The sequence below is a fragment of the Protopterus annectens genome, chromosome 12.part0 (assembly GCF_019279795.1).
Source record: "Protopterus annectens isolate FY-2018-M chromosome 12.part0, PAN1.0, whole genome shotgun sequence".
NCBI lineage: Eukaryota > Metazoa > Chordata > Ceratodontiformes > Protopteridae > Protopterus > Protopterus annectens.
This window is the reverse complement of record NC_056746.1, coordinates 1,523,422,260-1,523,447,215: the sequence shown is the minus strand read 5'-3', so window position 1 is coordinate 1,523,447,215 and position 24,956 is coordinate 1,523,422,260. Positions and strand designations below refer to the sequence as shown.

Sequence of the window (24,956 nt, the reverse complement as noted above, 5' to 3'; positions counted from 1 at the left end):
TTTGTGCCATAGCCAAATTATGGAACTCACTCCCACCCACAATTACCTCCATACCATCATGCACCAACTTCAAAACTTTATTAAAAGCGCACCTAAAAACATGCTGGCTATGCCCTTGCAACTCCCACTCTAATATCATCCACCCCATCCAACTACTACCTTTCTTTCACCTCCACTAACTACCTTGATGATAGCAAGCTCAGATGCTCATAAGCCTAGTACTTATTATACAGCAGGAACTTCCCATTGTTACATTTGTTAATGCCTGTTATGTACTTCACAGATAAAGATTCTAGTTGTCTACTGATGTACTATGTTCTTCATTTGTAAATATGTTGTAAGTAATTTCTATGTTAAATTGTTAATCGCTATGTAATCCAATGTAACTACTGTCTGTTTATTTTACTGTGGAGCTTTTCTCCCCGGGCCTCCGCTGAAAATGGACCCACGTCCAGTCGGACACTCCTGGTCAACAAATTTAAATAAATAAAATAAAGCATGGGAAGTCTCTGGACAGGAATCTATCCCTCCAGCACATCCTATTTATTGTTGTGGTGAGGTTTAGATCCCAAGAGCGTGTGGCTCGAGGGGATAAGCTTTTCTTTAGGTGGAGCATGTCCATCAGTTCTGGGTTGGACATGGCCTTGTATGTCAGGCAGAGATCACCTATGAGTAGGCAGTATGCAAGAGAGTACAGCTGGAGTTTCTTCAGTTGAGCTGCATAGGGCATCTGTTTGAGGTTAGTGATCCTCTTGATGAGGTACTTCTGTGGTCTTTCCAGCTGTTGCAGGTGTCTTGTAAGATACATCCCAAATGGGGCATTGTACTCTATGATGGGTCTGATGAGCGATGAGTACAGGAGCACAATGACCTCTTTTGATCTGGATGCAAACCCTTTTGTGATAAGGTGGGCCACATAGAAGGATTTTCTAACCACTTTGGCAATGTGATTATCAAAGGAGAGATTACTATCTACTTGGGTCCCCAGATCCCTTATTACGTCTTCCATATTTAGGGGACTACCACCTATGCGGTAGTTTGTGGGTACTTTGTTTTTTCCAAAGGGGATGACTGTGCACATTTTGGCATTTAGCTTGAGGCCATGATTTTGACACCAGTTATCCATCTCAGTGCGCCCCTTTTGGAGGATGTCTGTGTCAGCCGGAGAGTCAATTATAGCCCCTAGTTTGCAGTCATCTGTGAACTTGGTCAGCCAGAGCACTCAAGTGCTTGCCTGTACCTCTGAGAAATATATGCCGAACAGAAGGGGTACTAGGACTGAGCCCTGGGGAATGCCACTTGTAACCGGTTTAGAGTCAGACCTAGCTCCCACAACTCTTACCATGTGGGTTCTATCAGTGAGCCAGCTGGCAACCCATCTTGTGACGTAGGGGTTTATGTTCAGGCTGGTGAGCTTGTCTATAATACCAGAATGGGGAATGGTGTCGAAGGCCTTTGCGAGGTCTAGGTAGGCTGTGTGTACCACCTTTCCCTTGTCTATATCCTTGGTAACTGTCTCAAAGAAGTCCACCAGGTTTAGGAGGCATGATCTGCCCTTAAAGCCGAATTGGGTAGGGTCCAGTGTTTGGAGGTTCCCAATGTCTTTGTTAATGAGTTCCATGATTATGTGCTTCATAGCCTTGCAGACCAAGCTAGTCAGGCTTATAGGGAGATAGTTCCCGAGGTCTGTTGTGGCTCCACCTTTGTGGAGCTGAATAACTGTTGCTGAGCGCCACTCTATGGGTATGTAACATGTGGAGAGGCTGAGTTTGAACAGTGTGTTTAGGTGAGGGGTTAGTTTGTCTTTGAGCTTGTGTAGGACACAGCCTGGGACATCATCCGGTCCCATTGACGCTGTGTTTTTGGAATTGGAGAGGGCTGTTTTAACCTGAGTGTCTGTGATTTCAGGAGCACTACATTCTTCTGGTATGGTTATGGGCCCTTTTGGGGGTGAGAGGGGGGTGAAGTTTGCTCTGAACTTGTCTGCCAGGATGCTGGCAATATCGGTCGGTTTAGTGTACTTTGTACTATTCTGCACCAACTCCGATCAGATTTGAGGATTGCCACTTAGATTCTTGACATGGCTAAAAAATGCCTTGTGGTTATCTTTGGAGTCCTTGGCAATTTTTCTTTCGAAACTCGCCTTGGATGACTTTATGAGGGATCATAGTTTCTTGCTGATACTGATCAGGGATGTCTTCCCTTCTTGGGATTTTATTCTTTTCTGTACTAGTTTCCTTCTTCTATTGTACAGCCTGTTTATGGCAGGAGTCCACCAGTCTGGTTTCCTTTTCTTGAAGGAGTGAGTCTTGGTATTGCTTGGGATAGCACGATCCATACATTCTTGTAGGTGCCCGTAGAATGCATTAGTAAAAGATTTTGCAGCTTGGACAACATTATCCTTTAGCATGGGGGCTTTGAAACTTTCCACCTCGGGCTTAAGTAACATGAAGTTTGCTTTTGAAAAGTTTTTCACATTGGTTTCCTTGTCCGGGGATGGGGGAGGAATCTGGATATCCAAAGTGATTTGTTTATGGTCAGATCTAACCAGCGAGGGGTTGACCTCCGGTTTGGAGCACCGGTCGACCATGTTGGTGATGACCAGGTCCAATATGTTGTCACCTCTGGTGGGAGTGTTGACCAGTTGATCCAGGGTGCTTGAGTTTATAAATTCTAGGAAATGTTGGGCAAAGTAGTTAGTACCAGAGTAGTTCTTCCAGTTAATGTTTGGGTAATTGAAATCACCCAATATTAGGGTGTTTGGTAGGACTTTTATATTTCCCTGTGTTTCCAGAAATGCGGAATCCTGGGACATAGTGGGTGATCTGTAGCAAGCTACAATTTGAATTGCAGTTTTGCCCATTGTTAGTTGCACGTGGATGATCTCTGAAGCATCGTGCTGTGCCACTAACCTGGAGGTGTGGGTATCCTTGATGAAGTTGGGTACCAGGATCCGCCACATAACTCACGCACTCAGGTCACTCCACAACAAGTACAAATATGACTCTGTCATTGTCCATGTTGGTGTGAATGACCTGAGACGTACCTCCCTGGACTACATGAAAAGAGACATGAAGGAGCTCCCTGATCTTGTAGCCCAGGCAGGTATGACCCTAGTCCTGAGTAGCATCCTGCCATCACCCAGAATGATACCACAGTACAAGGACACAATGACTGACTTCAACAATTGGCTAAGCTTCTGGTGTCATTCTAAGGGAAACCAGTATCTGTCTGCCTGGGATGACATGATCGACAGACCACGCTGCTTTGCCAGAGATGGCCTGCACCTGTCGCCCTTGGGATTCCGGATACTGGCAAAGGCTCTTGCCACGCCTATAGTGGCTTTTTTAGGCAAGGTTCAAATAACAAATTCACCAAAGTAACTGGTACAAGCAAGCAAAATCTGAGGGTAAACCTACTCAATGCTAGAAGTCTAAACCTCAAAATGCACTCATTCGAGGCACTCCTTAAAATGGAGAACATCGACATCTGTGCAGTGACAGAGACTTGGTTCAAAGCTACAGAGAGTACCTCTGCATTATCAGGCTATAATTCATACCACACCTTTCGGCCACCAAACCCGGAACGAAACATTAAAGGTGGAGGCGTGTCCATATTCATTAAGGATATCCACACCTCCAAGCTAGTTGCTCAGCATAATGCATCCGAAATTATCCAAGTTCAACTAACTCTGGACAAAACCGCAATCCAGATTGTAGCTTGCTACAGACCCCCCACCATGCCCCAGGATTCTCACTCCTCCTTTCTTGATACACTGGAAAATATTAAGGTACAACCCAATACCTTAATAATGGGCGATTTCAACTACCTCACCATTAACTGGGAAAACTACTCGTGTACAAACTCTTTTGCTCAATGTTTTCTGGAAATCATCAATTGCAATGCCTTGGATCAACTTATCCACGCCCCCACCAGGGGCAGCAAAATCCTAGACCTGGTCATCACCACCATGGGTAACCGGTGTTCCACACCAGAGGTCAGGGCCTCGTTGGTCAGATCCGACCACAAACTAATCACCCTAGACATCCACATCCCGCTCCCGTCCCCCATTGGGAAAACAACCGTAAAAAAGTTCTCCAAAGCCAACTTCACACTTCTTAAGACAGAAGTGGCAAACTTCAAGACACCCATGCAGATGGACAACAGAAGTACAACTGCTGAATCCTACACAAATGTACTTTTATAAGCACTTACACAAGTGCATGGATCATGCTATCCCTAACAGAACCAATATGCTATCCTCCAAAAAAAAAAGGAAGCGATTCTGGTGGTCTTCTGCCAAAAACAAACTCTACAACAGCAGAAAGAAACTGTTGCAAAAAAGGAGTAAAATCCCACGATTGGAGAAACTCCCTGGTCAGCCTCAGTACGAAGCGGAGATCCCTCAAAATCCTCCAAAGCTAGTTATGAAAACAAAATCGCCACTGATTCTAAAGACAACCACAACGCATTCTATAGCTATGTCAAGAATCTCAATGGCAACACTTGGATCTGCTCTGAGTTACAGCACAATGACACTAAATATACAGAACCAACTGATATGCCAACATCCTGGCAGATAGGTTCACTGCTAACTTTATCCCCCTCCCTCTCACCCCCTAAAGGGCCCATCTTCATACCGGAAGAATGCAAAGTTCCTGTAATCACAGCTGCACAGGTAAAAACCTCACTCTCCAAAGCCAAGAACACAGCATCCATGGGACCTGACAACATCCCATGCTGCCTTCTACACGAACTACAGAATGAACTGGCACCCCACCTAAGTACCATGTTCAATCATAGCCTCATCTCAGGCTTTGTGTCCATGGAATGGCGCACCGCAGCGGTTATCCCACTCCACAAAGGGGAGGGCCACAACACACCCCGGGAACTACCACCCCATTAGCCTGACAAGCCTGGTCTGCAAGGCCATGGAACGTATCATCATGGAACTCATAAACAAAGACATTGGAAATCTCCAAACTCTGGACCCCCACACAGTTCGGGTTTGTAAAAGGCAGATCAAGTCTCCTAAACCTGATAGACTTCTTTGAAGCAGTCATCAAAGCCGTAGATGAGGGTAAGGTGGTTCACCCTACCTATCTAGATCTTGCCAAGGCATTCAACACCATCCCCCACTCTGGAATTGTAGATAAATTCAGTAAACTAGGTATAAATCCCTATGTCACAAGATGGGCTGCCAACTGGCTTACTGACAGAACCCACATTGTGAAAGTGGCAGACTCCAAATCACACTTCAGACAAGTGGAGTACCACAGGGTTCAGTCCTGGGTACTCTCCTGTTTGATACCTACTTCTCTGAAGTACAGGCTAACACAGAAGGTCTTTGGCTAACTAAATATGCAGATGACTGCAAACTAGGAGCCATAATCGAATCTTCTAACGATGTGGACATCCTACAAAAGGGCCTCACTGAGAGAGATGCCTGGTGTCAAAGCCATGGTCTCAAGCTCAATGCCAAAAAGTGCACTGTCATCCCCTTTGGTAAAAACTCTGTACCCATGAACTAACACATAGGCGGTAGTCTACTTAACACCGAAAGTGTGATAAGAGACCTTGGGATGCAGGTGGACAGTAGTCTCTCCTTTGATAATCACATCACCACAGTGGTCAGGAATTCCTTCTACATGGCATACCTCATCACAAAAGGTTTCTCATCCAGAAAAAAAAAAGAGGTCATTGTTCTCCTCTACTCATCACTCATTAGACCCATTATAGAGTACAACGTCACTTTTGGTATGTACCTCACAAGACATCTACAACAACTGGAAAGGCTGAAAAAATACCTCACAAAGAGGATTACTGGCCTCAAACAGATGCCTTACACAGACAGACTCAAAAAACTCCAGCTTTACTCCGTTGCATATTGCCTACTCAGAGGCAATCTCTGCCTAACATACAAAGCTAGGTCAAACCCACAGCTGTTGGACATGCTCCACTTAAAGAAATCCCAATCCCTCCAAGCTACACGCTCTAGGGACCTAAACCTTGTCACCACAATAAACGGAACATGCTGGAGGGATAGATTCCTGTCCCAGAGACTTCCCACACTCTGGAACAGACTACTATGTCAAAAAGAGCTCCTCATTAGCACTCTTCAAAAAAATCTTGATGATTGGATGGGTAATAGGAAATTCACCCCGGGGATCACTTCTGTGGTCCTGCTTGACAGGGGCACAGGAAAATTATTTTTTTGGGTGGCGAAAGCCAGGATACCTTTTTGACTAGGCTTGTATAGGCCCTATGGCCAATAGCCTAGTACCTACCTATGTAGTCTGGTGAAGTGCGCCAGGTAATTCAGCAAATCGCAATGCGAAATTCACTAAAAGTATACACCTGCTTCCTGAATCTGTCCAAAGCCCTAGACTCCCTGTTAGGAAGATGGACAGAGGAGCTCTGTTCAACCAGCTCCTTTTTAGTGGGTGCTGCAATAACCACTGCATCTACTGAGGGAACCCTTGGTCCAGTGTTGCCTATCTGATGGGGCACTAAGGATCTTATCAGCTCTCTTTGGAATGGGGTCTACAGTGTACAGCTCCTTCAATGTCCTGCAGGAGACAATATTGATAAGGTCATCTGCAAGAGGAGGCACCCAAGATGTAGACGGGCCAGACCTGAAGGCCTCCAAAAACACAGACTCCTCTGAGGAAGGGCTTTGAGTAGACAAACCACCTCTGTGGTGCAGGACTTCCCACTTCAGTGGGATGTTCTGGGGACGTGTCAGAAGAGACAGGGGGTTCCGCAGACGGAGCTGCTTAGAGGCTTTTAGGGTCTGGCTATCCCTGAGGTGGAGGATGAGCAGGCTCAGGTGCAGAAGTCAGAGTAGGAGTGGGATCCAAAGGAGGTAGAGTCGAAGTAGTTCTTGGGTGGAAGAAAAGTCTCTGCAAAACTTCGAATGCAGAAAGACCCGGAGAAGCCAAATGCAATCTCTTCTGAATCAAGGTTCTAGGAGCAGACAACTCCAAACCCTCATGGATCCCCTGCAACGAAGGGGGAAGTCAGACCCGAGCTGTCATGTACGGAGGATTCGAGGGAATGTGACTGCTCCAAAAAGCTTTGGAGTCAAGGACATTCCTTTGAACCGGACACCAATGCTTTGGCTGCAAGATCCATCGTGCTCCAAGACGGTTGGAGCTGATCTGATCAGAAACATCATCGAAGCCGAGGAAGGAACGCCCATCAGATCCAATGTGCAAATCTGGATACCTCCGGATCCTAGGGCTCCAAAATGGGAGGTTGGATCAGAGAAGGAGAAATCAAAGGCACAAAAGTAGGACGGCTCACAGATCCAGTGGGGGACACAGCAGGCAAAACTCCCATCTGTATCCTGAGGAATCTCCTCATCATCCTGTCCACCTCCTCTTCAGAAAGGGTCTTGGATGATCTGACACAGGATGATGCAGAGGGATGTCTCAAAGACTTTTTTGGGGTTCCTTGGAGAAAGGGAGACATGAGCTCCAGGGAGGGACTAGGAGTTCAGCATCGAGGAAGTGACAATGTTTGGGTCTGATCCAAAGGCCTCAGATCTGACAGTTTGAGAGTCTTAGCTGGTGGCTCAGAAGTAGCCCTTTTAGGAGGAGACCAAGCAGGGGAGTATTTTCTGTGCTCCTTGTGCTTTTCTGTAGGGCTTTGAGCCCCAGATTCTTGAGATGGACCAGCAACAGAAGCAAACAGAGGAAGACCACCCTTAAAAATAAGTGTTTAAAAATAAGTGTTTCGGCGTTCCATCAGAGCACGGAAACTGAAACCTGAACAAATCTCACAGGATACGTCCAAATGACTGGGCCCTAGACAACACAGGAAGTGCATTTTTTAACCCAACAGGCTTGTCAGGTTTATCAGCCATAGCTCGATTTGCTACAATAACAAAAACAAAGTTTTAAGAGAAAGAGTTTTTTTTTTTTAAAGGAAACCAAAAGGAAACTACCAACAATGGTAGGAAAAGAAATACTCGAAGGTATAAAAGCTTCTAAACACCTAACAGAGAAACCCGAAAATAATAAAGGTTTGTAGGAGGGTAAGGAAGGCGATAGGCTATAAATAAGATCTAGAAAATAATAAAGTTTGATTTAAATTACTTACTACCTACAAGGAGCTACGAGAGAGAAAATCCCAGTTTGCCAGATGTGCGGTAAATGAGATTTGAGGTAATTTGTAATACAGGGTCATTATGGATAAGGGAAGAGCCTGAAAGTCATTATGGATAAGAGAAGAGCCTGAAAGTCAGATCCTAATCTATACAAAAGTGTCGAGTCGGATCAGAGGTTCGGATCCCACCATACAGGTTGAGGAACTAATGAAAATGACATCATCAGATCAACTGCTTCCTGCATAACTCTCATTCCAGTGCCATCACCTTGCAGCATTCACCTTTCACGTTAAATGCATTGAGACGGGATTCTCCAAGCTTTTGCCAGCACTATGGAACTCTATTACTAAATACATGAAGTGAGCCCCAGCTCATCCTCCTTTCAAAGGTCACAAAAAAAAAAAAAAAAAAAAAATCACACGGTCAAGTTGATGCAATACTAATATTTCACCAAGCAATCTAACCACCATCTCTGCCCACTGTCGCAAAATATATGCTGTCTTGCAAACTAGCCTCTGAATGGGTTAATTCTACTATGCTGCCACTACACGTGTAAATAAAATGTTAATATCCATTTCTTGTGTTTGTCTATTACTTACTTATGTATTTTATTTTGTCCATATTTACTATAAGTATACAGACTGTAAAAATATCCTAATTTGCTGAAGGTGCAGAATTCCTCCCAATGTGCTTCCTTAGCTCCACTTGTTAATGAAGGATAATTAGTTAAGCAAAACAGTACAAAGCATAACAAAGTTTTTGCTTTTAAATGTGCCAAACTCTTTAGCATGTAAAGGTGGATTTGTCTTGTACAAGACTATTTAATTTGAGCAGACTTGCAGACAAGAATGGATATATATTAAGGGGAGTGTTAAACTGACAGTTTTGCAGTAATGGAATCGGTGTGTGGAGATAATCTGGCAGCTACTGTCTTGGACAAAGCTCTCCGTTTACGCGGCAGTCTGGACTCAATACCTCATATGGACAGTGACCAAAACAGGAAAGTAGATAAAAGTAGAGCAAGGTTGCTGGGCTTGCTCTCTTTGACAGGGGTAAACAAGCTCACTGATCCAGGAGAGGGAAACCACATTTATCACAATTCATTTTGCAGAGACTTAATGATCGTTTTAAATAGAGTTGCTTGCTAATGAGATTTGTCTGCATACATCAACTGGACATAAGCTGATTTAAGTACATTTTCTGCATTTTTTGTGGTTTTATAATTTGGACTGATTCCTCAAATCTAGCTCTGTTGAAACTGTCTTGTGTGTGTCTCTGAAGCTCTGCAGTAGTTGTCAGACTGCTTTGAAATTCCTTTAAGTGTTAATTAGCTTGGGGGTTTCTGATCACATTAAAATCTGTGTTGGTTACATTTCTAGTGATCATTTTAAATCAAGTTGCTTGCTACTGGTCTGCATACATCAACTGGACATAAGCTGATTTAAGTATATTTTCTGCATTTTTTGTGGTTTTATAATTTGGACCGATTCCTCAGATCTAGCTCTGTTGAAACAGTCTTCCCCACCCCCCCTCCCTGTTGTTAGATGTAGTTTAAATTTGGTGGCTTTTGCAGTGCCTGCCCCACTGTAGATTTGATCTAGGACACTTCCCCAGTCCCATCTCTTTACCGCATTCTATCTAATAAACCCTTTCTGCACTCGCTTTTAGTCCTTTTTAATTTAATTACATTTTTTCAAACTGTGTGTGGACTAATATAGCAATAACCCACGCCTGGGTGTGGGTAATGCTGGATTTACCCACGGTTGGCGTGGTTTGGTCCCGAGGCGCCCGAGGGACCAAACAAAGCCAACCGTGGGTAAATCCAGCATTACCCACACCCAGAAGTGGGTTATTGCTATTATACAATTACTTTATTTAAGAAAATAAATAATTACTTTTCTTAAATAATGGCATTGTATAATGCCTCTTTACTGCCCTTCCGCAGCTGTCTGGTATTCTGCAGCAGTTCTGATGTACTGCACATGCCTACGCAGTACATCAGAGCAGTGGGCAAAAGCAACGGAGAACGCAAGATCTCCGTTGCTTTTTTTTTAAAAAAAACTGTCTCGCTATGTTAAATGGGTTTAACATAGCGAGACAGCTTTAAAATAAGCAACGGATATCTCCGTTGCTTATTTTAAAGCTGTCTCGCTATGTTAAACCCATTTAACATAGCGAGACAGCTTTAAAAAAAAAGCAACGGAGATCGCAAGATCTCCGTTGCTTTTTACACACTGTGTCGCTATGTTAAAGGAGTTTAACATAGCGAGACAGCTTTAAAAAAAGCAACGGAGATCTCCGTTGCTTTTTTTAAATCTGTGTCGCTATGTTAAACTCTTTTAACATAGCGACACAGTGTTTTATACTAACGGAAAAAGTCCGGGCGACCGGACCTTTTTCCGTTAGTATATTGAGGGATTTACAACGGGCACGCTGGTTGAGCTGGCCAATCAGCGTGCACGTTTTAGGGGAGGCATTGTATAATATTGCTACATACTCAAGTGTGCCAGCTTGCACTGCATGTGAATTTTTTTACTACTGTTTTTGCTACTTTTCTGAAAAAAAAAAAAATCTGCTTTTACTGTATTTGTGTTTCTTCCTAATTTATTTTGCTTTTGCGTCATCTTAAAAGTACTCAGTTGTATTTATTACTTCTTGGTGTAACTCATTCTAAGCCTTTTAGTTTAAGCACTTGGGCTTCAGACCAGTTGTTTTACATTAAGAAGGTTTGTGGTCTGCACTGTAGTGGCAGGACAGGTAGCTTACATCCTTCTAAGATGGGAACTGCTGATTGAGGGCTCAGTGTCAGTTATTCTAAAAGTGTATTAATTCTGGTTTAAGCACTTGGGCTTCAGGCCAGTTATTTTACATTAGAAGGGTTCGTGGTCTGCACTCTTGTGGGAGGAGAGGCTGGACTCTGCCCTTCTGAGCTGGTAATTTCTGGTTAAAGGCTTATAGTGCCTGCATATTTCAACTGTTTCTTACTGAAATTGGTACACCTTGTTTGCTGTAGCATAGACTAGATCCAGGCCTGCTGAATCTAGCTCTATTTGTATGCTTGTTGTTTGTTTGCTTGTTATTTCCCTGAAACGCTAATACCACCTAAAACGCAGCTTTTCAGCGCTTCTGTGGATCCCTAGTGATATCTGCATTGCTTACTGTACTCATTTCCTTGTTTCACTTAAAAGAAAGTTACTGTTTATCGTTTTTGCATTTACGTTACCTGTAACGCATTGCATTTAATTTACCTGGCACTTGCTCACTAAAGGCACTTGCTCACTAAAGCAATTATACAAGTGAGCACTAAAAAATTAAAAGCACTACACTCTCACAAAGTCCTCTCGGTACCTTGTTCCCCACTGGCCCTTTTTTTTCAGTTATAAAGGAATTCCCAATAGTATTCTAGCATGTCCAAAGGTCAGTTGTCAATCTTCTCTCCGGTCCTGCTGGTGAATCTGGGGATCTTGAGGCAATGTTACAACTGCCTCATGTACACAGACAACCCTCTCCTCCTCCCAACAAATTCCAACACATGTGAGAGATGCATCCATATAGCCAAACTGGAGGCTAAGCTCTCTCAACTAAGTACTGGCGTAACCAGTCAGGAGGAGAAGGAAACCACACTCAGTACAATTCCAGTCTCACATAGACCTACCACGACAGCAAACCACACACATAAACACACAAAAACATACTTGGAGGCTCTAAATAAAAATCTGCCTAAGCAGCAGAGACCTCCAAAGCAGACACCCAAGCAACCGCTACCCCAAAACAAAACACGTGCAACACATAGCTCACAAAGCCAATGTGCCGAACAGTCACAGCCCTTAAGGCTAAACAACACACCTGATACACTTGTAATAGGTGACTATCATCAGGCACACTGACGTCCCGCTCACCAGGCTGAACAGGGAGAAGGTCACAGTGAGCTGCCTGTCGGGCGCTAGGATCCGCCACATAACACAAGCACTCAGGTCACTCCAAAGCAAGTACAAATATGACTTAGTCATTGTCCATGCTGGTGTGAATGACCTGAGATGTACCTCCCTGGACTACATGAAAAGAGACCAAGGAGCTCTCTGAGCATGTGGCCCAGGCCGGTATGACCCTGATCTTGACTAGCATCTTACCCTCACCAAGAATGATGCCACAATATGAAGACAAGATGATCAATTTCAACAATTGGCTTAAGTATTGGTGTCATTCAAAGGGGATCCAATGCCTGTCAGCCTGGGATGACATGCTCGACAAGCCACGATGCTTCGCTAGGGACGGCTTGCACCTGTCACCTCTGGGCTTTCAGATATTGGCAAAGGCTCTTGCTACCCCCATAGTGCCTTTTTTAGGCAAGGCTCAAAAGACAAACCCACCTCCATAGGTATCACAAGGGATAAGAAACTAAGAGTAATGCTACTCAACGCCAGAAGTCTAAACCTCAAGATGCACTTTTCGAAACTCTCCTTAGCATGGAGAACACTGATATCTGTGCAGTAACAGAAACCTGGTTCAAGGCTCCCGAGAGCACCCCAGCACTATCAGGTTATACCTCATACCATGCTTTTCGCCCCAAAACTTGGACCGACCCACAAAGGAGGGAGTATCAATATTCGTCAAAGATACCCACACCTCCAGGTTGGTGGCACAGCACGAAGCATCAGAGACTATCCATGTGCAACTAACAGTGGGTAAAACTGCCTTCCAGTTTATAGCCTGCTACAGACCACCCTCCCTAACCCAGGAACCCCACTCGGCCTTCCTGAGAACACTGGAAAATATGAAGGTCTCTCCAAACACCATTATATTGGGTGACTTCAACTACCCAAACATAGACTGAGAGCATTACTCTAGCTCCAACACCCTAGCCCAAAGGTTCCTAGAATTTATAAACTCAAATGCTATGGAACAACTTGTCACCACTCCCACAAAAAGGGGAAAACATACTGGACCTGATCATCACCAACATGGGGACTCTATGCTCCAGACCAGAAGTGTATCCCTCACTGGTAAGATCAGACCATAAACTAATCTCACTGGATATTCACATCCCGACACCACCCCCTGCCCAGAAAACCACAATGAAAAACTTCTCTAAAGCAAATTTCACACTCCTCAAAACCGAGGTGGAATCCTTCAAAGCCCCCAGGCCTGTGGAAAATACGGCCCAGACCGCAGAATCCTTTATAAACGCATTCTATAAACACCTTCAGGAATGCATGGATCATGCGTTCCCAAATAAAACCAAGACCCAATCCTCCAAAGGCAGACGTCCTGTCTGGTGGACCCCAGCCATAAACAAACTATACAATAGAAGGAGGAAGCTACTAAATGATAGAGCAAAATTCCAAAAAGGGAAGGCATCTCTGATCAGTATTAGCAAAAAACTATGGGCACTCATAAAATCGTCTAAGGCCAGCTTCGAGAGAAAAACTGCACAGGACACTAAGGATAATCACAAGGCTTTCTTTAGTTATGTTAGGAACCTGGGTGGTAATTCCCAGATATGCTCAGAATTAGTCCAAAATGACAAAAAATACACCGAACCCACAGACACTGCCAACATCCTAGCTGACAGGTTCAGCAAACTTCTCCCTCCCCACCAAAAGGGCAAATATCTATCCCAGAAGAGTGCTGCCCCCCTGACATCTCAGATGCTCAGGAAAGAGCCACCCTCTCCACAGCAAAAAACACAGCATCAATGGGACCAGACGGTGTCCCGGGCTGCGTCCTACATGAACTCCAAGAAGAGCTAAACCCAAACATAAAACTACTGTTCAATCTCAGCCTTACTACAGGATATGTACCCAAAGAGTGGCGTATAGCAACTGTGGTCCCTCTCCACAAAGGTGGTGCCTCAACGGATCCTGGAAACTATCGCCCCATAAGCCTGACTAGCTTGGTCTGCAAAGCTATGGAATGGATCATCCTGGACCTCATAAATAAAGATATTGGGGACCTACAGACACTGGAACCTACCCAGTTCAGCTTGGTTAAGGGCAGATCCTGCCTCTTAAACCTGGTCGATTTCTTTGAAACAGTCACCAAGGCCATTGACGAGGGGAAGGTGGTCCACACAGCCTACCTGGACCTCGCAAAAGCCTTCAATACAATACCCCACTCGGGCATTATAGATAAGCTCACCAGCTTAAATATAAACCCCTATGTCACTAGATGGGTTGCAAATTGGCTCAAGGACAGAACCCACATGGTTAGAATTGCTGGAGCCATGTCAGACTCCAAACCAGTTACAAGTGGCGTCCCACAAGGCTCAGTCCTGGGACCTCTCTTGTTCAGTATATATTTCTCGGAGGTACAGGCCAACATGGAAGGACTGTGGCTGACCAAGTTTGCAGATGACTGCAAACTGGGCGCCATAATCGACTCTCCAGCCGACACAAGCATCCTCCAAAAGGGCCTCATAGAAACAGACAACTGGTGCCAGAGCCATGGCCTCAAGCTAAACGCTAAAAAGTGTATAGTCATCCCCTTTGGCAAAAATAAAGTGCCCACAAATTACCACATAGGTGGTAATCCATTAAGTACAGAAGAAGTAATTAGGGACCTGGGGACCCAAGTTGATAGCAATTTCTCATTTGACAACCACGTGGCTAAAGTGGTTAGAAAAACATTTTATATAGCCCACCTAATCATGAAGGGATTCACATCTTATAGGTTCATAGGTTCACAGGTTCATACTAGGCTATCTGCCCAAGGGCATTTATAAGCCTAGCCCATAGTTATTTGGCTTTCGCCACCCCTTTAGTTTGAATAAAACTATGCCTATTATTTTGCTGTGCCTCTGTCAAGCAGTGACACTGAAGTAATCCCTGGGGTATATCTGCGATCCCCCATCCATTGGTCAAGATTCCTCTTGAACAAGGCCAGCGAGGTGCTCTGCCTCACATATACCGGGATTTTGTTGCACAGCATAGGGAGTCTCTGGGTGATGAATCTGTCCCTCCAGCACGTTCTATTAATAACCGTGTCAAGGTTTAAGTCTCCCGCCCTTGTGGTTCTGAGGGATCTAGATTTTTTGAGGTGAAGCATATTCATCAAATCAGGGTTTGACATGGCCTTATATGTCAGGCACAGGTCACCTCTGAGCAAGCGGTATGAGACTGAATAGAGCTGGAGTTCTTTCAGTCGGGCAGCATAAGACATATTTTTGAGACCCTTTATCCTTTTGGTGAGGAACTTTTGGGGCCTTTCCAGCTGCTGCAGGTGTCGGGACAGATACATTCCGAATGGGGCATTGTACTCAATCATAGGTCTAATGAGTGATGAGTACAGGGGGACGATGACCTCCCTTGATCTAGATGTGAATCCCTTCATGATCAGGTGGGCAATGTAGAAGGTTTTCCTAACCACTTTAGCAACATGAGTGTCAAAGCGAAGGCTACTGTCAACCTGGGTCCCCAGATCCCTGATGACTTCTTCTGTGCTCAGTGGATTGCCACCTATATGGTAGCTAGGGGTAACCTTGTTTTTCCCGAAGGGTATGACTATGCATTTCTTGGCATTTAACTTTAGGCCATGGCTCTGGCACCAGTTATCCGTTTCTGTGAGGCCCTTCTGAAGAATATCTGTGTCAGATGTGTTTTGACTATGGCCCAGTTTGCAGTCATCTGCAAACTTTGTCAGCCATAACCCTCCTGTGTTTGCTTGTACTTCAGAAAAGTAGATGCCGAACAAGAGTGGACCCAGGACTGAGCCCTGTGGGACACCACTTGTGACAGGCTTTGAGTCTGACATGGCTCCAGCAACTCTGACCCTGTGGGTTCTGTCACTTAGCCAGTTTGCAACCCATCTTGTGATGTATGGGTTTACATTCAAGCTGATGAGTTTTCGATGATACCTGAGTGGGGTATTGTGTCAAAGGCCTTTGCCAGGTCAAGGTAGGCTGTATGGACTGCCTTTCCCTCATCAATGGCCTTGGTGACTGTCTCGGAAAAAGTCAACCATGTTTAAAAGGCATGATCTGCCTTTGACAAAGCCAAACTGGGTTGGATCCAAAGTCTGCAAGTTCCCTATGTCTTTATTTATGAGTTCCATTATGATCCTCTCCATGGCTTTGCAGATAAGGCTTGTCAAGCTAATGGGACGGTAATTTCCAGGGTCGGTGGAGGCACCGCCCTTGTGAAGTGGGACCACAGTCGCGTCGCCACTCCTTGGGTATGTATCCTGAGGTGAGGCTAAGATTAAACAGCTGTCCTAACTGTGGGTTTAATTCCTCATTGAGTTCGTGGAGCACACAGCCGGGGACACCATCCGGTCCCATGGATGCTGTGTTTTTTGCTTTGGAGAGAGCAGTTCTCACCTGGGCGTTGGAGATGTTTGGGGGGCTACAATCCTCTGGTATAGATATCTCTCCTTTTAGGGGGGGGGGAGAAGTTTGCACTGAACCTGTCAGCCAGTATGTTGGCAATGTGTGTAGGTTCAGTAATCTTCACATCATTTTGAACTAATTCTGAGCATATCTGGGAGTTTCCTCCTAGGTTTCTAACATAGCTAAAGAAGGCCTTATGATTGTCTTTTGAGTCCTTGGCGATTTTTCTCTCAAAATTTGCCTTGGATGATTATGAGAGCTCTTAGTTTTTTACTTATAATGATCAAAGGTGTCTTACCTTTCAAGGATTTTGCTCTATCTTGTAGTAGCTTCCTCCTTTTGTTGTAGAGCTTGTTTATGGCTGGGGTCCACCAGACTGGACGCTTGCCTTTGGTACAAAGAGTCTTAGTTTTGTTTGGGATTGCCTGATCCATGCAGTCCTGTAGGTGCTGGTAGAAGGCATTTGTAAGTGATTCAGCGGTTTGAGTAATGTTTACCACTGGCTCAGGGGCCTTAAAGGAGACCACACTAGTTTTTAGAAGTGTGAAAAGTCGGCTTTTGAGAAGTTTTTCACTGTGGTCTTTTTTATTTCAGGTGGGGGCGGGATGAGGACCTCCAGCGAGATTAGTTTATGATCTGATCTCACCAGTGAGGGGTATACTTCCAGTGTTGAACATTGTGATCCCATGTTCGTGATGATGAGATCAAGTATGTTTTCTCCTCTTGTGGGGATGGTGACTAGTTGTTCCATGGCATTTGAGTTTATGAACTCCAGGAACCTTTGGGCTAGAGTGTTTGGGCTTGAGTAGTGTTCCCAGTCTATATTAGGGTAGTTGAAGTCACCTAGTATGATGGTGTTTGGAGATACATTTATCCTCCATTGTTTTCAGGAAGGCCATGTGAGGTTCCTGAGTTTGAGAGGGTGGCCTGTAACATGCTACAAATTGCAGAGCAGTCTTGCCTATGGTTAATTGCACCTGGATGGCCTCCGATGCATCGTGCGTTGCCACCAACCTTGAGGTGTGGGTGTCCTTTATGAATATGGACACCCCTCCTTTCTTGGTGTTGTCCGGATTTTGGGGCCGGAACGCATGATATGAGGTGAAACCTGCTAGTGCTGGGGTGCTCTCAGGAGCCTTGAACCAGGTTTCTGTCACAGCACAGACATCGATGTTCTCCATACTGAGAAGGGCCTCGAGTGCGTGCATCTTGAAATTGAGACTTCTGGCATTGAGCAGCATTACCCTTAGTTTTTTTACTTTTTTGTGTTCTAGGGTGGTAGGTTTAGAATTTGAGCCTTGCCTAAAAAGGCACTATGGGGGTGGCAAGAGCCTTTGCCAATATCCGGAAGCCTAGGGGTGACAGGTGCAAGCCATCCCTTGCGAAGCAACGTGGCTTGTCCAGCATGTCATCCCAGGCAGACAGACATTGGATCCCCTTTGAATGACACCAGAATTTAAGCCAATTATTAAAGCTGATCATCTTATCACTGTATTGTGGCATCATTCTTAGATCAGGGGAGGTCCTCGTGCCTCTTTACTCATCCCTCATCAGGCCCATAATTTAGTACAATGCCCCTTTTGGGATGTACCTTACCAGACACCTGCAGCAACTGGAAAGACCCCAAAAGTACCCCACCAAGAGGATCAAAGGGCTCAAACAGATGCCATACGCTGCCCGGTTAAAGCAACTCCAGCTCTACTCAGTGGCATGTCGCCTGTTCAGAGGCGATCTGTGCCCGACGTATAAAGCCATGTCCAACCCGGAATTAATGGACATGCTGCACCTCAGAAAATCCAAATCCTATCGAGCTACACGCTTGAGAGACTTGAACCTCAGACCTGAAATAAATAGGACATGCTGGAGGGACAGATTCATAACCTAGAGGCTCCCTTCACTCTGGAATAAAATCCCAGTCCAGGTTAGGCAGAGTCCCTCATTGACTCTCTTCAAGAGGAATCTTGATGAGTGGATGGGAGATAGTAGGTTTACCCCGGGTATCACTTCTGTGTCACTGTTAGACAGAGGCACAGTACACTAACCTCAAAAAAGGGCGTAGCAAAATTAATTTAAAATGGGTGGCAAAAGCCAAACACATTCTGGCTAGGCTTATAAATGCCCTAGGGCAGATAGCCTAGTATGAACCTATGAACCTATGAATGATACAGCTTTTGGTGATCTGGCAGACTGCCTATGAGCGGTTTAACTCAATCCTGCTTTGTTGGTGAAGGAGAAATGGTACATTGACATTTAAACTCTTTTCCTTTCTCCAAGGTTGAGTTACCTCCGATTTAGTGTATTTAAAGGTAAGGGGTGTGGGGGCAAAGCCTCACATTAGGAAGTGCACACAGCATATCCCCCTACAAAATCACTTTACAGGTATATTTTATTTTGTCAATATACTGGCTTTAACAATTTGCAGTGGTGACAGTATGTGTTTTAGATTATTAAGCTTCAATTCATCAAGTCTCAATAAAAGAAGACCCACTGAAACATTCTGGTAGCCCCAAGAGAGCCCTGCAGTAGAGATGTAGCTCTTTTATATGACAGAACCCAAATTAAATGATTAAGGTACCTTCCAGGGCAGCTTCCATTGGCAACATTTACATCCTATTTGCAGGAAACCTTGGGCAAAGCTAAGGGACACTGAATGGATGTTATCCTTTGGATAGCCTAGGAATTCTTGGACAGCTTCCAAAAGGACAGTCCGCCTTGCTTAGTCTGCTGCCACCATAAGTGTCACTAACAAAAGTAGAAGGAAAGCGAAGCAAATGAAAACAGGCACAGATGCATGTACTACGGAGTGTAATAGATTGCACTGTTTTCTAACAAAAGAATTATGCTTAAGAAAACAGCACCTCTAATAACAAACATTACATGGAAGGTGAGCCTTACAGATACAAACCTTATCCACATGGATATAATAAAAGTGATCCTTATGGTAGATGGCTTTAATCATTCGTTTTAATTGCCGAGTTGCCCTGCCATGCACAACCAGGACATAGGCTATGTGCACAGGGTTCTGCACAGATGCCAGATCTTCAGCAATAATATCCCACTGGATGAGAGGGCTGGGTTTACCTAGGACAAAGAAACAGAACACTGGAAAATTAGCACAGTACAAAAGAAAGGATTTGTGCCAGTAAGATGAAAGCAGACAGTTCAGAAAATACAGTGAATGAAAGCTTGCTTTTCGATATCATCTTTTTTTGTGGGACTAAGCCACCACATAAAACATAAGTTCCCAAAACTTAATATAACCACTTCTAGAGTCACTGCACTCTTGAAAAAAGGTCACAAGTTCCAGACATAATGATCTCATACAACTAATGCGTACTTTAACTAGGTGCCATCATTTGAGTAGGACACCCACAAGGAAAAGATGGTTAAGATGGACAGATGATTTCATATATTTGGATGTAAAGAACATTTGCTGCATCAGCAAAGAGTGACTTTGGAACAGAAACTACTCTCCCTTTTGTATAACAGCAGAATATGAAGGTAACATGCATCATGTTTATAAACACCTCAGATAAGAATTCTGTGCACTTCTAGCATATGTTAATGGCAATTAATTCAGTAATGTATTATGGACTAGCAAATACAGAGCATCCTGCTTAGTCACACATGGAAGGTACAATCAAGGAAATGCCTTTACACCCAGCACTGTTTCCATTCATGCATCCTCAAACTGTACATAAATGAAAACTTGCATATTACTGGAGCATCACTGCAGAAGCCCTATTATGAAAAGAAAAACACATACATACTTTTCACAAGTAGTCTCCGCAGTCAGCAGCTTAAGAACAATGGGTTTCAAATCATTGGGGTAAATTAACAGTGGATATATAAACCCTTCAATTGTTTATTACATGCACACAATAACAACGTAACCTCTACCTATACGAGTACGATACACACTATTCCAAAATCCTTTGGAAACGGCTCAAATCTTTATAAGCTACAGCACTGTACCCTAACTTCAGCAAAACCGTCAATGTGCAGAATGAAAATACATGCAACTCTGTCAGAAGTGCAGGGCACGAGTCAATTCCTCTTACTGACTCACTCCTCACGAATGAAACAAATATTTCAAAGTTGCTAAATTTTACACCTACTGACTCCATACCACCTGCTCAACATATTTGTCCTTACCATTTTTAGTTATCTTTTCTGTACTTCACTTATTGTCCTAAGGGTAAAACTCTTCTTGCATAAAATCATTTTGCTTTTATTTTTCCATAATGTTACACTAATGAAACAGTACTCACCTGAACAATTTCTACTTACTGTACTCTGATGATGACATACATAATTTAAAATTCCTTTGAGTACTTCAGCAATGTATGTTTATGTGCAAATTAATATTTATAATGTGCTTTAAGTATCAACAATCTGTACTATTTCTTGCTGGGAAAAGGCTTAAGACTTGGTTTAAAATTGTCCACCTTCCTGGTTAAAGTTACATATCAATGGTAAAGGGTGTGTATACAGAATCTTGTGTAGTGACCATTCGTTGCTGTGTGCCTATTGAATACAGATTGCTCACAGCTAAATGCCACACTTCACACATTTACAGACTTACTTTAAAAGGTAAACCATAATTAGTGTCCGTGGTTTGCCGTAATACTCAGCTGGTGGCAGCATTACCATGAAATGAGGAAAGAGTATGTGAACAGAAGGGCGAGACTCAAGGCCAGCATCACTACAGAAGGTAAAGATAAATCCTGGATGTTGATCATGGCTTAAGTTGAGGTGTGAAGACGCAAAAGATCAAAACTGTGGCTCAGTGTCTAAACTGGCTTTTTTGTTACAACAAAAAGCTACGTCCTAATTCCACAAGTACAAGAAATGGATATGATTATAATGTTAAAAAAATAATTTTACAGTATTTTGAAAAACCTTACTTTTTGTTAAATTACTACGTTTAAGAAGTGAAGCCAGTGCTGAAAGGAAGATTGTTTGTCTTCCAACACAGAAGTGGTTAAATGCAGTCATTTGTTCCATTTTCTTAGTTAAAGACACTAGCTCTCACTCCCTCTCAACATAACTTGCTCCCTCTGTCTTTCACTTCCTCTAATTAATGCAAAACAGCATACTTATGAATGAAAGTATATGAATGTACTTTATGGAAAGTCAAATTCCATGTCACTGCCCTATAGAATGATTGAAAAGATCTATAGAATTCTGTGTCTTTCGGCTTTTCCCAGTTAGGGGTCACCACAGAAGAACTCCAGTCCGCTAATGATTAGCAGTTGATTTTTACGTACCGGCTTGCCAGGCCTGACGCACAACCTTCAACGAAGGTATGCCCATTCACGCATGTCTCCACGCAGAAGACGCTCTAGCTGAGAATCGAACCAGACAGCATCTTACTGTGAGGCGACAACGCTACCGCAGTACCACGCCGCGGTGAAAAGATCTATAGAATACTTATACTTAATATAGAGAGTTTATCAGCAGATGCCTTCAGTTAGCATAATTAGGTTAGTATATTTTTCAGGTATATGTTGCTTAGAATAATTTTCTCTCTCTCTCTCCAGCATGTCTTTGAAGGAAATTTTAAAGAGCCCTGTATGGAATTCTGAACTGAAAACAGAAGACCTGAAATGGCAACAGTATAGAGGGGCTGCTTTTCTGTTACTACTACCTTTTGTCATGCACATCCTTAACAACTCTAATATTTTTCCTGTAAGCATTGTTATTATAAATCTACTTAAAAATGTTCTGTCTGCCACCTTTTCTTGTACTTCCAGATTAATGCCATGGACTGCAGAGCTAAAGATAAGAAATGTGGCTCATTACTTACCATCAGAACACTTCAGCATTTCACACGGTTAAACTGGCATGAATTTTTTTACAGCACAAAGTTCACACTCACCAGACAGTGTGCAGTAACGTGGCACTGACTGCACCATCAGCTCCCCAGCTTGATGTAAGCACACTACACTGGCAATCTCCTGTCGACACTGTTTCGAGTTTGCACGAGCCAAGGCTGACAAAGCATCTTTCCCAACAATTTCACATTCGGGCACAAAGTCATTATTGGTGGGTTGTGGTGCTCCTTCTACACTGCCAATATCCCCATTCTGTACCATGGAAAGCTTCAAAAAAGTCAGGTTTCGACTGCTAGAAAAGTCATGATTCTGAGCCTCTTTCTCTCTTCCAGGTGGAGCTTTAAACCGTTTGGAGAACCTGCGTTTTACCGAACTATTTTGCCAACCCTTGGCTCCCACTGCTCCTGGATTGTTAGTCACCAATTTTACTCGACTATGTTTTCGCCCTAGTATGCTACGTTGACTGTCCCCATCCTTCGCAGTCTCACCTTGTCCAGGCAGTCTTGCCTTCTTCTGCCTTGTCTTCTGCAAGACAGGGTATTAAAAAAAAAAAAAAAAGGAAAGAAAGAAAGATATCAGTAAACAGCAGCTCTTGCATCAGTTGAAAGACATCCATCCAAACATGCACGAAATATGGTCTGCAAAAAGAGGTGTAAAACAGCATGCACTTACTTAGGAAGTGCTACCTTCCTTTTAGCAGTTGTCAAGAAAGTACGTAAAAACGAAGACTACTTCTAAATGAATCCTTCAGCATGTACAGTTACTCAATAACTCACTGGGTACCATAAAACCAAGCATACAAGTCTTCAAAATACTATGTTTCAGGGAGGATCTGTCTATGACAGATCCTCCCCTTTTTTATATTTACCATCTTTGAAATATGTTGGTCTAAAAATGCGAGACTATTGAATATTTCAGACTGCTACAAAGGTCACAACATTTCACAGAGGTGGTAGGTTTATTTTTTCTATAACAGTGTATTTTAAGAACAAAGTTACGGCACTTTGGATTTACACAATCAAGCTAAAAATATCATATTTTTGTCCCAAGAACAAACTTTTATCAAAAGTTTAATTCTTACATGGATACATACAGATGAATACTTCCACTACCAAGGTCGTTCTAAAAAAATAAAATTTTTTTTAAACATATTTCATGGTTTCATTTTAACAGCTGCCTAGCTTTGATATAAAATCATGTAATATGCTACCACTGAAGTTGTGTACAAGGCAAGTAAAATGAAGGGACTTCAGTACGAAGATTCTATGAAGTTAGAACACATCATCCCTTCCCTCCAAGAAGCACAGCAGTAAGAGTTAAATGACTATAAAACCAGGAAATATACATTTAAAAAAAATTTTATGCTTACACAACACTCTTTATGTCTCCTGCATTTCTGCTATGTTTACCAGACTTTCCAGCTCATTTAATAAATAAAATAAATGATTAAAAATAAAAAGCGTTTACTGTGACTGCGACTGACTTATTACAAAAACAAACTTATAATTGTATGTTAGAACACTATGTGACGGACATATCAGTCACTCACTAGACTGCCAAGTGGCTCACAAGTAAAGCTAGGGAGACTACCTCACAAAAAGAACAAATCACTAGTGGAGTCCCACAGGACTAGGTGCTGGAACCACACGTTTGGTATCCACTTCTCAGAAGTACAAGCAAACATCTAGGGTCTTTGGTTGACCAAATCTGAAGACGACTATAAGCTGGGTGCAGTCACTAAACCCCCAAAAGGCTCAAACATCCTCCAAGAAGGCTCGTCTCAGACAATTAACTAGTGCCAGAATATACGAACGCTAAATACCAAAAAGTGCATTACTTTATCCTTTGAGAAACAGACTATCCTGGGAATTAGTACATTGAAAATACACCCCTAAGAGTCAATCCCATAGTTACAGATTTAAAACACAGAGACAGTGATGTAGCATTTGGCCAAAATGAGTCTACTGCTGTGAGGAAGTCCTTTTATATTTCCTAGCTTACAAGCAAAGGGATGGCTTCTTGTCCAAAATGTCATTGTCCCACTGTATTCGGCCGTCATCAGGCCTATCATGGATCCAGCTATATGTGACAAGAACACCCACAGAGGTTCCTCACAAACAGGATACAGGAACTAAACCACATTACCTACATGGGCCGCCTCAAAGCTCTACCACTGTTGTCTCTTACAGACTGTTAAGAGGTGATCTGTGCCTGACCTACAAGGCATTCTCAGACCCAGAGGTAATGAACCTTCTTGCACATCCACAAATTAAACGGCATCAGAAATACCTAATCCAGAGACCCTAATCTCTCCTACAAAATAAATAAAATGGTTTGGAGGGGCAAGTACATAACAGTACAGTTTTGTACCTACCATAAATGTAGATGTCCGATAGGTATGCATCTGCAGTCATAACATATGGGTTGTCTTGCCTCAGGCAGCCCTTCGGTCGGCCGGATTCCAAAGTCTGGGTCTGGCCTCGGCTGATGTCATACTTTCCCCGACGTCAGAGCGTCTGGGGTATAAAAGCATCAGCCGATGCCATTTTCCTCAGTTTTTCTTGCCCCAGATGCCAGGTGCCTCTAGGAAGGCTAAATTTGGATAAATGCTGAAAAGTTCCAAACATTTGCAAATTATATACATGTATAAACAAACAAATACACCATAATAGATTCCCCCAGCTAG

The 24,956-nt window shown here is 43.4% G+C and overlaps 1 protein-coding gene across 2 annotated transcripts in view; it reads right to left on the bottom strand.

Moving 5' to 3' along the window:
* The window catches only part of XYLT2 (xylosyltransferase 2), a 1,085,626-nt gene that overhangs the window by 969,686 nt on the left and 90,984 nt on the right, over positions 1-24,956 (bottom strand). For both annotated transcript variants that reach the window (XM_044090487.1, XM_044090488.1), the window contains exons 2-3: positions 22,315-22,795; positions 19,339-19,514 (exon numbers count right to left, since the gene is read on the bottom strand). In XM_044090487.1, the coding sequence (XP_043946422.1) occupies positions 19,339-19,514; positions 22,315-22,795 (657 nt within the window). The remainder of the gene's footprint in view (positions 1-19,338; positions 19,515-22,314; positions 22,796-24,956) is intronic.